The sequence below is a fragment of the Heptranchias perlo genome, chromosome 6 (assembly GCF_035084215.1).
Source record: "Heptranchias perlo isolate sHepPer1 chromosome 6, sHepPer1.hap1, whole genome shotgun sequence".
NCBI classification, from domain to species: Eukaryota; Metazoa; Chordata; class Chondrichthyes; order Hexanchiformes; family Hexanchidae; genus Heptranchias; species Heptranchias perlo.
The window spans coordinates 2,501,016-2,513,411 of record NC_090330.1 but is presented as its reverse complement, the minus strand read 5'-3'; the positions used below and the strand labels follow the sequence as shown (position 1 = coordinate 2,513,411).

The 12,396-nt window shown below is 44.3% G+C and overlaps 1 protein-coding gene across 1 annotated transcript in view; it reads right to left on the bottom strand.

Moving 5' to 3' along the window:
* inppl1a (inositol polyphosphate phosphatase-like 1a) overlaps positions 1-12,396 on the bottom strand; it is a 146,018-nt gene that overhangs the window by 74,628 nt on the left and 58,994 nt on the right. Inside the window, exons 2-3 of the mRNA XM_067985599.1 lie at positions 5,062-5,125; positions 239-389 (exon numbers count right to left, since the gene is read on the bottom strand). Coding sequence (XP_067841700.1) covers positions 239-389; positions 5,062-5,125 — 215 coding nt within the window. The remainder of the gene's footprint in view (positions 1-238; positions 390-5,061; positions 5,126-12,396) is intronic.

Sequence of the window (12,396 nt, the reverse complement as noted above, 5' to 3'; positions counted from 1 at the left end):
TGTTCAAAGTCACCCATTGGACATGGAGCTTTGAGACATACAGTATGGTGCTATTGAAATGTAAACCTTTTTATCCTCTATTTGGACTGTGAGTCAGAGGCTGAACAACTGAAAAATCAGATAAGGGAATACAAATGGGTATTAGTCTCAAAATGTCAGCTCCCAGTGAGCTGAGGAAACCAGTCTGTATTCACATAATAACCAGCCACCCACCACCGCCCAAAGTAAAAATAGTTACCCGAGTAGTCCTTGTCCTCTGCTGTCTCCTTCTTGTCCTCCCTCTCCACAGGGTACAGCAATGTGCTGACCAGACCCTGGTTCGGCTGGAGGTAGGATATGATGAGCTCATTCAGTGTTTTGAAACGCCGCACCTGCACGCCTTGAGACGTCTGTTTTGATGGAAAGCACGAAATTATCACCATCCCGTGTTCCCATTTCACTCCAAACTAACAAGTGCACTGCTTATTCTTCTAGGTGGTACATTTCCTCTCTTCTCCATTCCCAAAAGCAGCGAGATGCTAGGCTACAATTGCAAGGGCATGGACCATCCCAGGCACCTTACCCAACAAATCATTCCTCCTATCTTGGCCCTTCAACTAGGTTTCTTAATAATAAGTATTACATTAAAAGGTTACTAAAATACTGGTTAGATATTGCATTAGTAAGTGTCTCAGGGTACAGCCAGAGGTGACCTGCAAAGCTGACTGCCCACTGAATAGTGTTCCAATTTTTTTTTATATATGCCGGCACAGGCACGATAGGCCGAATGGCCTCTTTCTGTGCTGTTAGGCTCTATTAATCCATGTTCTTGGGATGTGGGCAATGCTGGCAAAGCCACATTTATTGCCCATTCCTAGCTGTCCTGAGAAAGTCATAGTGAGACTTCTTGAACTGCTGTGGTCCTTGTGATTGTGTTCCCACAATGGTGTCAGGTAGGGAATTCCAAGATGTGGAACTAGCGATGATGAAGGCACGGTGATATATGTCCAAGTCAGGATGGTGTGTGATTTGGAGGTGATGATCTTACTACAACATTGCTGCTCCTGAGAACAGGAGTAGGTCATTCAGCCCCTCCGCCATTCTATTAGATCATGGCTGATCAGTACCTCAACTCTTGTCCTTCTTGATGGTAGAGGTCACAGTAGAGGGAGGTGCTGACAAAGTAACCTTGGTGAGTTGCTGCAGCTGACAGTGCTGGGTGGGAAGAGAAGCCAGAGCCAGAGATGCTCTAGCTATGACTGAATGGCGAGAATGGAACAAAACGAGAATGGGCAGGTGATGGAGGGGGTAGATATCGAGCCCAGGGAAGGGGCACTGATCAAGCAAACTACTCTGCCCTGTTGAGCTTTTTTGAAAGTTGCGGCTGCACTCATGCAGGTGAGTGGTAAGTATTCCATTACACTCCTGATGTGAGCCTTGTAGATGGTGGAGAGGTTTCGAGGGATTAGGAGATGAACCACTTGTCAAAGTACCCAGCCTCTGCCCTGCCCTTGTAGCCAACTGTGATGATATGGATGGTCCAGTCCAGCTTTTGGTCAATGGTGACCCCAAGATAAATGTCCAAAATGAGGCAACAAAATTTGCACTGGGATACAAAATGGTCATGCCCGGGTCCGATGTCCCAGTACCTGCTCTAAATGCCCTGTTTGCTCATCTTAGCATCCTTTACATTTTTGTACCAGTAATTTATAGGGGAAAAAAAACACCTATGCCAATATACTTCAATGCTACACAATACTCTCGTCGTGTGATACTCCGAATTTATCACCTCAAATTGCTCCCACCCACCACCAGTATTTCACCCCAGTGTTACACAACTCAAAATATTCTCTACCAACAGAACTCCAGTTTAGAAGGGCAACATTTCCATCGTACTGCAGGGCTTTTCCATACTTCAAATGGAGACAGTATGAAATTTTCACACTCTCACCATTGCTCTTTGCCCAATTACAGCACTGCACAGCCTGAGTGAGATCAAGTTGAAGAGCTGATGTATGCAACTGGAGAGAGGTAGTCACTCAACAGCACAGTCAAGCTTTCGGGGACAGAAGTACTGGCTGTATCTCAGCACTGTCAAGACCAACCAAGCTGAAATGTCCAAATCAATTTGACAGAGAGAGGGCGAGGGAGAGATTTCTTTGTTACTTGGGGGTCAATGCTGGGCAACTTGCAAGTTGCCTTATACTTTCTGTAAATTCAGTTAGGGACAATGTGCAAAAAGTATCAAACCCATTCTGTCCACCTGCTTTGTGACAAGACTGATCAAGATAATAGGCAAGAAAAAAAAGGAGCGGTATTTTATCCATCACAGCAGTCAATACCCACAGCACACACTTGTACAAAGGCTGCCTTAACTGTGATTGTGGAGATGTTGTGATCAGTTGGTAATTCACAGTCAGAAGAATTACAAATGATAAATTTAAGTACAACCCAAGAGAGATAGGTCACGAATTCTGGGGGAAGGCTCAGAGCTGTATATATTTAGTGTCTGTGTAAAGTATCTGCTTTTCATAGAATGGTTACGACACAGGAGGCCGCCATTCGGCCAATCGAGCCCGTGCCGGCTTTTTGTAAGAGCAATCCAGTTAGTCCCATTCCCCCGCTCTTTCCCCATAGCCCTGCAAATTTTTTCCCTTCAAGTATTTATCCAATTCCTTTTTGAAAGCCACGATTGAATCTGCTTCCACCACTCTTTTGACCGGATCCCATTAGAAAACTAGTTTGAAACTCAACTAGGATATCCTGTGTGAGCAGCAGCTTCAGTAAACAGGAGCCTCCCGCTTTGTAGCAACAAAAATTGGTATTGCTTGGGGCCCTCCCCCAAAACAATGAGACAGACAGTGGACGGGGTGGGGGGGGTGCCTGAGATACAGCAAACATCCATCCTATTTCAGGTAACTTGTGGCGTTTTAAAACCAAAGTGGAAAAAGCCCTGTACACAAACATAGTCTGAGTTGAGGAGGAGTTTGGAATAAAAGGAATCTGCTTGCAGCAGTTTCTCAAGACATGCACAAAATAAAAATAAACTTTTTAAATTGATGGAACTCGCAATGCTGCAGCAGAGGCCACGCGCAACAACGCGAGAAGAGTGATCATCGACAAGACAGGAACAGTCCCTCCGAGAATGAGTATCGAGGAAAGCTATTTTTAAGGGTTAGCTCTTTCAGAGAGCTGGCACCGACACAATGGGCCGAATGGCCTCCTTCTGTGCTGTATGATTCTCTGAAAGGAGGGCAAGGGTGAGACAGGAGTGCCACAAAAGTAGGGAAATGACCTAGAGATAAACTAATGAGTCATTTCTGCTTGGACAGGATGTGGACACAGGGGGTAGCAAACTCCCAGACAAGGTAATTGGTGCAAGATCAATTAATACCTTTAACGAGAGCTTGATCAATATCGACCAAGAAAGAGGAGTGAGGGTTTTTATGTTCTTAAATCTATATAAATTATATAAATTTACTTTTCAGCCAAGCTTAATGGAAAAAAACTCAATGTTCTTTTCTCCCCTCTGACAAACCCACCTCAAAGGATGCCCTGTACTGAAGTAGTTTGTCCATATTTACCAGAGGCAAATTGCAGGCACTGATGCAGCATTTTTCACATTGTCAAATATCTCAAATTGTTGCAGGTGATTATTTTCAGAGTGCAGTGACAGTTATGCAGCCATTCTGCAACAGCAGAATCCCATACACTGTGATGGAACGTACAGCCCATTAACCTGTTTGAAGATCCCTTAGTAAGGCATTCCCCGAACATCCTCATCAGCATTCTTCTTTAATGCATAGAGCCGGCACGGACTCAATGGGCTGAATGGCCTCCTTCTGTGCTGTAACCTTTATATGATTCTAGAGGGAGTGGTGGAGGCAGATTCAATCGTGGCTTTCAAAAGGGAACTGGATAAGTACTTGAAGGAAAAAAATTTGCAGGGCTACGGGGATAGGACAAGGGAGTGGGACTAGCTGGATTGCTCTTGCAGAGAGCCGGCACAGACTCGATGGGCCGAATGGCCTCCTCTGTGCTGTAACCATTCTATGTCCACCCAGGCAAGCAGCCAGGATCACTGCATAAGATCTCATCCAAAGGACGGCACCTCCAACAATGCAGCACCCTATTTTTAACAACAACTTGCATTTATACAGCGCCTTTAATGTAGTAAAACGTCCAAAGGTGCTTCACATAAGTGAACAAAAATATTTGACACCAAGCCACATAAGGAAATATTAGGACATGTGACCAAAAGCTTGGTCAAAGGAGCGTCTTAAAGGAGGAGAGAGAGGTAGAGAGGTTTAGGGAGGAAATTACAGAGCTTAGGTCTGAGAGAGCTAAAGGCACGGTCGCCAATGGTGGAGCAAAGGGAATCGGGGATGCGCAAGAGGCCAGAATTGGAGGAGTGCAGAAATCTCGGAGGGTTGTAGGGCTGGAAGAGGTTACAGAGCTAGGGAAGGGCGAGGCCATGGGGGGATTTGAAAACAAGGATGCGAATTGTAAAATCGAGGCATTGCCGGACCAGGAGCCAGTGAAGGTCAGCGTGCTCAGGGGTAACAGGAAACATTAGTACAAGATGGCAGGAATGCTGAATGTTTTCAGAACAAATGACGCTGTGAAGAGATTTTGGGGGGGAGGGGGGAGGGGGCAAAATTTGTTTGCAACTATCGCCCCTTTGAGATAGGTTTCATCCCATGCTGCTGCTGCTGGCTCCCGACGCACAAATCTCGCACAGCTGGTGGCAACCCCAAAGGAAACTTGCTAGAATTGCTAATGCCCACGGGAGGGAAGATCCGTTGTTTTTAAACTGGGTTTTCCCTGCGGACAAAAGGTTAAAGTTCACACGCCTACGCTGTGAATACGACTATTGAGATCACATAAGCAACGACGGTGTCTGTTACTCATTTTTTATTTACTAATCAGAAATGCAATTAGCCACATCTGGATTCCCAATGAGCCACACGTGGCTAGTGGCTAATGTACTGGACAACACTGCACTAGCACAGCAGTATAAAAGGAGCTTTCTTAGGTCTGGGCTTTAAATCAGAGATAAAGCGGTCTGCTGCTTTCTCTTACCTGTACTGCCAGAAAATCATCTTCATCAGGTAAGATTCTGTAAGTATGCACATGCTTCTGATACCTGAGAGAGAGAGAAAACGAGCACATCAGTTTATTTAGCATATATGCAAATTGGATAAAAGTTGAAAAGGGTTTCAACGGCAGGACAGCAACAGTCTGTGTTGTGTGAATCTTGTTGGATGAGTGTTCCTGGATAGTTTGCATACTCAGAGCATGCACAATTTTAGGACGTTTCACCAGCTGCATTCAAGCTCAAAGTTACCGAGCTTGAGGAACAGAAGGCGACATTCCGTCTCTTGCCGACGGAGGGGTTTCTGGAACATACATTCCAACGGAACAGAACCTCCTTCTCCCTGTGGCCTCTAGCTCCAAGAAAGGCAAGAGCAGCAATGTTGTGGGAACACAATCACCTCCAAGTTCCACTCAATTTCACACACCATCCTTGAATGGCCTCCTTATGTGCTGTATCATACTATGATACATCACCATTCCTTCATTGTCACTGGATCAAAATCCTGGAACTCCCTATCCAACAGCACAGTGGGAGCACCTTCACCACACAGACTGCACGGGTTCAAAAAGTCGGCTCACCACCGCCTTCTCAGGGCAACTAGGGATGGGCAATAAATGCCACCTTCTCAATGATGCCCACATCCTGGGAACAAATAAAAAAAGGTGGTCACTCCACAGACAGACTGAGTGATAGAGCATAAGGACTGGAAGCAGGTGACGATCCATGGAGAGAAGAGTAGAAAGAAAGTGCAAGTGTCTCTGGAGGCATTGACTTGATTAATAAGCTTTCGATACTGATTATTTGATCCAAAGGTGAAGGCTATGGGAGAGCAGCCACAAGCAACACCACAGCAACTTGGACATAGGCTGAATCAGGTGATGGAGAGGAAAAGTTAAGCACACGAAAGCAGTCGGGGATTCAATCATAGGAGGAATACACAACAAAGACTTGGGCAAAAACGGCAAATTCCAAAAGATAGAAGGTAGAATAAATGGGACCTCAATCAATGCCTCGTGCTAGCCAGCAAAGAACATCTAAACTGAATGGCCTATGAATGGCCTCCTGTTCCTATGAATACCTGACTAGAGATGTGGCGTGGGAGATGAAGGTTCAGGTCTCTGGGGCAAGAATGAGAAAGCTACGCCACATGTCCAGTCAGGCATTCATAGGAACAGGAGTAGGCCAGTCAGCCTCAGGACATTGGTTGCAATAGTGGGCTGTCAGCCCCTCAGCCTGCTCCGCCACACAGTCTAGCTGTTCGGTGCTGGTTAACTAGAATATGGAGTGAGGGTGTAAACTAAAATGGCAGAGATGGGGAATGGAAAACAGTAGAGTAAGCTAAAAAGGAAAGTAAGCTTTAGATGTTGAACTAACAAGGAGGTGGAAAGGTTAAAAGAGGTTAAACAGGATAATACAGTAGAAAAGAAACTAGGATGTGGGACGGCAAAAAAAGAGAAATTGCCAAACCAAAAGAATCGAAAATAAGGTGTCAGCCGTGGCTCATTGGTAGCGCTCTCACCTCTTGAGTCAGATGTTTGTGTGTTCAACTCCCACTCCAGAGACTTGAGCACATAATCTAGGCTGAGGGAGTGCTGTACTGTCGGAGGTGCCATCTTTCGGATGAGATGTTAAACCGTGGCCTCGTTTGCCCTCTCAGGTGGGCGTAAAAGACCCCATGGCACTATTTCTTAGAGGAGCAGGGGAGTTCTCCCCGGTGCCCTGGCCAACATTTATCCCTCAACCAACATCACAAAAACAGATTATCTGGTCATTATCACATTGCTGTTTGTGGGATCTTGCTGTGCGCACAATGGCTGCTGCGTTTCCCTACATTACAACAGTGACGACACTTCAAATGTACTTAATTGGCTATAAAGCGCTTTGGCACGACCTGAGGTCGTGAAAGGTGCTATATAAATGCAAGTTCTTTCTTCAAAATGTTTATATTCAACATTGGGGAACCAGAGTCATTGATTAAAATGGAAAATGAAAACAGCGGCAGCCTAAAAACTGGATGCAGCTGGGTCAGCAATTAAATATCCCTTTCAGGGGGAATAGGGAAGGAGATGGTTGCAGTATTAAGAGGCAATATCATAGCACTGGAGTGCAAGGATTCAAATAGAGAAGTGTTCCAAACAAAGGTAATCCTTTTGGACTCAACTGGAGAATCGCAAAGGACTGGCCACATTATTGGGTTTGTACTATAGACCAAACAGTGGAAAGGAAATTCAGGATGAAGTTTATAGACAAATTGGAGAGGCGTATCACAAAATATGGTGTAATAGTTGTTGGCGATTTTAGTTATCCAAAAATAGACTGGGATAGGGAGAATGCTTGTGGTGAGAAGAGAGGATCTATTTTATGAATTGCCTTCAGGATTGTTTTCTCTGTATGTTGCTACTCCAACAAAGAAGGAAAAACTATTTGATCTGGCTCTGGGGTATGAAGCAAACCAAGTAGGCAACCTAAAAGTAGCAGAATAACCATTATATAATTAAGTTTAGTGTGAAAGACGACAAAAAGTTGAAAAAAAGCAGACGATTAAATGGAAAGGAAAACAGATCAGCAATTAGAAATATCTAAACAGGAGATGGAAAGGGTGCAAATCAAGTAAAGATAAAAAAGGGAGGGTTCCAGGAATGAATAGGAAGATTAGATCAAATGTGAAACTTAAAAAGTTAGCAATTAAAGGACAATAACTCTTTACAATCTATATTAACGATTTGGAGGAGGGGACCGAGTGCAACATATCAAAATTTGCAGATGATACAAAGATGGGAGGGAAAGTAGAGAGTGAGGAGGACATAAAAAACCTGCAAGGGGATATAGACAGGCTGGGTGAGTGGGCGGAGATTTGGCAGATGCAATATAATATTGGAAAATGTGAGGTTATGCACTTTGGCAGGAAAAATCAGAGAGCAAGTTATTTTCTTAATGGCGAGAGACTGGAAAGTACTGCAGTACAAAGGGATCTGGGGGTCCTAGTGCAAGAAAATCAAAAAGTTGGTATGCAGGTGCAGCAGGTGATCAAGAAAGCCAACGGAATGTTGGCTTTTGTTGCTAGGGGGATAGAATATAAAAACAAGGAGGTATTGCTGCAGTTATATAAGGTAGTGGTGAGACCGCACCTGGAATACTGCATACAGTTTTGGTCTCCATACTTAAGAAAAGACATACTTGCTCTCGAGGCAGTACAAAGAAGGTTCACTCGGTTAATCCCGGGGATGAGGGGGCGGACATATGAGGAGAGGTTGAGTAGATTGGGACTCTACTCATTGGAGTTCAGAAGAATGAGAGGCGATCTTATTGAAACATATAAGATTGTGAAGGGTCTTGATCGGGTGGATGCAGTAAGGATGTTCCCAAAGATGGGTGAAACTAGAACTAGGGGGCATAATCTTAGAATAAGGGGCTGCTCTTTCAAAACTGAGATGAGGAGAAACTTCTTCACTCAGAGGGTGGTAGGTCTGTGGAATTTGCTGCCCCAGGAAGCTGTGGAAGCTACATCATTAGATAAATTTAAAACAGAAATAGACAGTTTCCTAGAAGTAAAGGGAATTAGGGGTTATGGGGAGCGGGCAGGAAATTGGATATGAAGCTGAGTTCGGATCGGTCAATGCCCTGTGGGTGGCGGAGAGGGCCCAGGGGCTATGTGGCCGGGTCCTGCTCCGACTTCTTGTGTTCTTTAGATTTGTGGTTGGGATCAGATCAGCCATGATCTTATTGAATGGCGGAGCAGGCTCGAGGGGCCGATTGGCCTACTCCTGCTCCAATTTCTTATGTTCTTATGTTCTTAAGAATAAACATCAGGACAAATACAACAAACATAGGAAAGCTACAAAAGGAAAAGTTGATAAGATCCAGAGGTGGAAAAAAATGACGAGGACATAATAGCACTAATGTGCCTACAGAAAGCCTAAGGGAATAGTCAATGTAGGGGTAGGACTATTAAGAGATGAAGGAAGCAAGTTTGCAGTGTAGTGAGGGATTGGCAGGATGCAAACCAAGCATTTTGCCTCAGTTTTCACAGAGGAAATGGATATTGGGATTTGAGAACAACCAGGGATTAGTTATTGGAATTAATATTTCAAGAGACATAGAACTGGAGAAGTTACTCAAATTTAAGGTAAACAAATCACCTGGACCTGACAGTATACATTTGAGGATCCAGAGAGAAGTTAAGGAGGAAACAGCAGTGACTTGGATTATAATTTTGCAAAATTCTGTACAACAGAAAATTGTGCCAGAGGATTGGAGGACAGGAAAATGCCACCCTCTTCAAAAAAAGGAGGTAGGGAGGGAACCAAATGTAATGTTTCCAAGACACAAAACTAGGTGGGAGTGTGAGTTGTGAGGAGGATGCAAAGAGGCTGCAAGGCGATTTAGACAAGTTGAGTGAGTGGGCAAATACATGGCAGATGCAGTATAATGCGGATAAATGTGAAGTTATCCACTTCGGAAGGAAAAACAGAAAGGCAGAGTATTATTTAAATGGTGATAGATTGGGAAATGTTGATGTACAAAGGGACCTGAAAGCAAACATGCAGGTACAGCAAGCAGTTAGGAAGGCAAATGGTATGTTGGCCTTCATTGCAAGAGGATTTGAGTACAGGAGCGAGGATGTCTTACTGCATTAATACAGGGCCTTGGTGAGACCACACCTGGAGTATTGTGTGCAGTTTTGGTCTCCTTACCTAAGAAAGGGTATACTTGCCATTGAGGGAGTGCAGCGAAGGTTCATCAGACTGATTCCTGGGATGGCAGGACTGTCGTTTGAGGAGAGACTGGGTCGACTCGGCCTGTATTCATTCGAGTTTAGAAGAATGAGAGGGGATCTCATTGAAACATATAAAATTCTGACAGGGCTAGACAGACTGGATGCAGGGAGGATGTTTCCCCTGGCTGGGGGGTTCAGAACGAGGGGTCACAGTCTCAGGATACGGGGTAGGACCTATTGGACTGAGATGAGGAGAAATTTCTTCACTCAGAGGGTGGTGAACCTGTGGAATTCTCTACCACAGAAGGCTGTGGAGGTCAAGTCATTGAATATATTTAAGAAGGAGCTAGATAGATTTCTAGAGACAAAAGGCATCAAGGGGTATGGGAAGAGAGCGGGAATATGGTATTGAGATAGAGGATCAGCCATGATCATATTGAATGGCGGAGCAAGCTCGATGGCTGACTCCTGCTCCTATTTTCTATGTTTCTAAGACAGGAGATTACAGGCCAGTGAACCTTAATTAATTGTTGATAAACTAAAAGTCTACTACACAATGAAGTTAATAAGCACCTGAAGAAACAGTTAATTGCGATCAATCAGCACAGATTAACCAACCTTACAGAATTCTTTGAAGACATAAGAGGATAGATAAAGGAAATGCAATGGCTGTGATTTATATGGATTTTCAAAAAGCATTTAATAAAGGTATCACATAAGAAGCATTTTCTTTAAATATTTGTTCCTGGGGTGTGGGTGACAAGGCAGTGTTTATTTTCCATCCCTAGTTGCCTTCAGGCAATGAAGAGTTACCACAAAATACCAGATTTACTGAATTCAATTTCATAACTTGCCATGGTGGGATCTGAACCCACGGCCTCAGAGTTGTTCGTCCAGTACCATAACCATTAGGCTACTGTACCTTCAAAAATAATGGCACACAGAATTAAGGAGAATGGAAAGGAGGAAAGAGTTTGCATTTATATAAACGCCTTTCATGACCAACTGAGCCAAGCTGACACCGCCAGTTCGACAGCAGGAGGATGAGCCTGGAGATACAGTCTTGAAATATGAGATATGAGGAGTCAGGCCAGGGGGCAGTGTTATACCCGGGCCAGAGGTGCCATCTCCTGTATTAGGTGCCCACAAATACACTTTGGCAGCAGTGGAACCTGATCAGCAAGTTGGCCAGGAGATCAAAGCCTCACCTCTGCAGCAGCAGATTTGAAGTAATTCTGCTCAGTGAGTGATGACTACACACACTGTTTTAAGAACAAACCTGCATTTATATATCACCTTTCATATCCTCTGGATGTCCAAAAGCGCTTCGCAGCCAATGAAATACTTAGGAAGTGTAGTCACTGTTGTAATATAGGGAAACGCAGCAGCCGATTAGTGCACAGCAAGGTCCCACAAACAGCAATGAATTAAATGATCAGATAATCTGTTTTAGTGATGTTCGTTGAAGGAAAACCATTAGCCAGGACATCGGGGAGAACTCCCCAGCTCTTCTTTGAACAGTGCCACGGGATTATTTACGTCCACCTGAGGGAGTGGACGGGGGTGGGGGGCATCAGTTTCACGTCTCATGCAAAAGTCGGTAGCTGACAGTGCAGTACTCCCTTGGTACTACTATTCCAATACTCTCTTGGCCAGCCTCCCATCCTATAATTTGGTAGGAGTTGGAGTATTATGTGCAGTGCAGATTCACTTGGCTGTTAGCAGCGATTAGGGTTTACAGTTATGACTTGTTACTTCTGATGAAGGGATGCAGCCGAAGATGTTAACCGATCTGTTCTCTTCACTTTCAGATTCTGACCAACCTGTTGTGCATTTCTAACATTGTCTGAATATTTTAGCTTTCCAGCATTTGTGCTTTTTTCCCCCCTTTCTATCTCAACTCGTCTGACTGTTAATTTACTATTCACACTGGTCCCAGTCTCTGAATTCAGGAATATAACATAGAATTACATAGAATGCATAGCACAGAAACAGGCCATTCGGCTCAAATGGTCCATGCCGGTGTTTATGCTCCACACGAGCCTCCTCCCACCCCTCTTCATCTAACCCTGTCAGCATATCCTTGTATTCCTTTCTCCCTCATGTTTATCTAGTTTCCCCTTAAATTATCTTCAAATAATTTTTTTTGAGAGATAGAGGGACAGAGATAGAGAGATATACATGCCTGGGAGCAAAGGGAAACTTTGCATTATAAACCCACGTCTCGGGAACCCCAGTGAGGCACCTCCAGCCACTTCCCTTGTAATGAAAGGATGCTGAATATTTATGCACTGTACACTTCCTGAACAAACTCTGAAGGGCTATTTATAAACTGCTGTAAATGACTACAGTTTTTTGACTGAAAGTTACCATGCACACAGAGCTTCTTTTAAAAATAGACAAAAGCTGGAGGAATTCTGCAGATAGTATGCATCTCAGGCATCTGGCTCCAGCTGAGCAGAATCACCTGGACTGCAGTAACCAGAAACTGGTCACTTTAGGTCAAGTTACACTGCGAGCCGGGCCTCCAACATTCAGGAAATGAGAAGTCTCAAGGTGCAGGTAGCTCTTCCTCCACCCCACATCCCCACTGTGTTCCAAT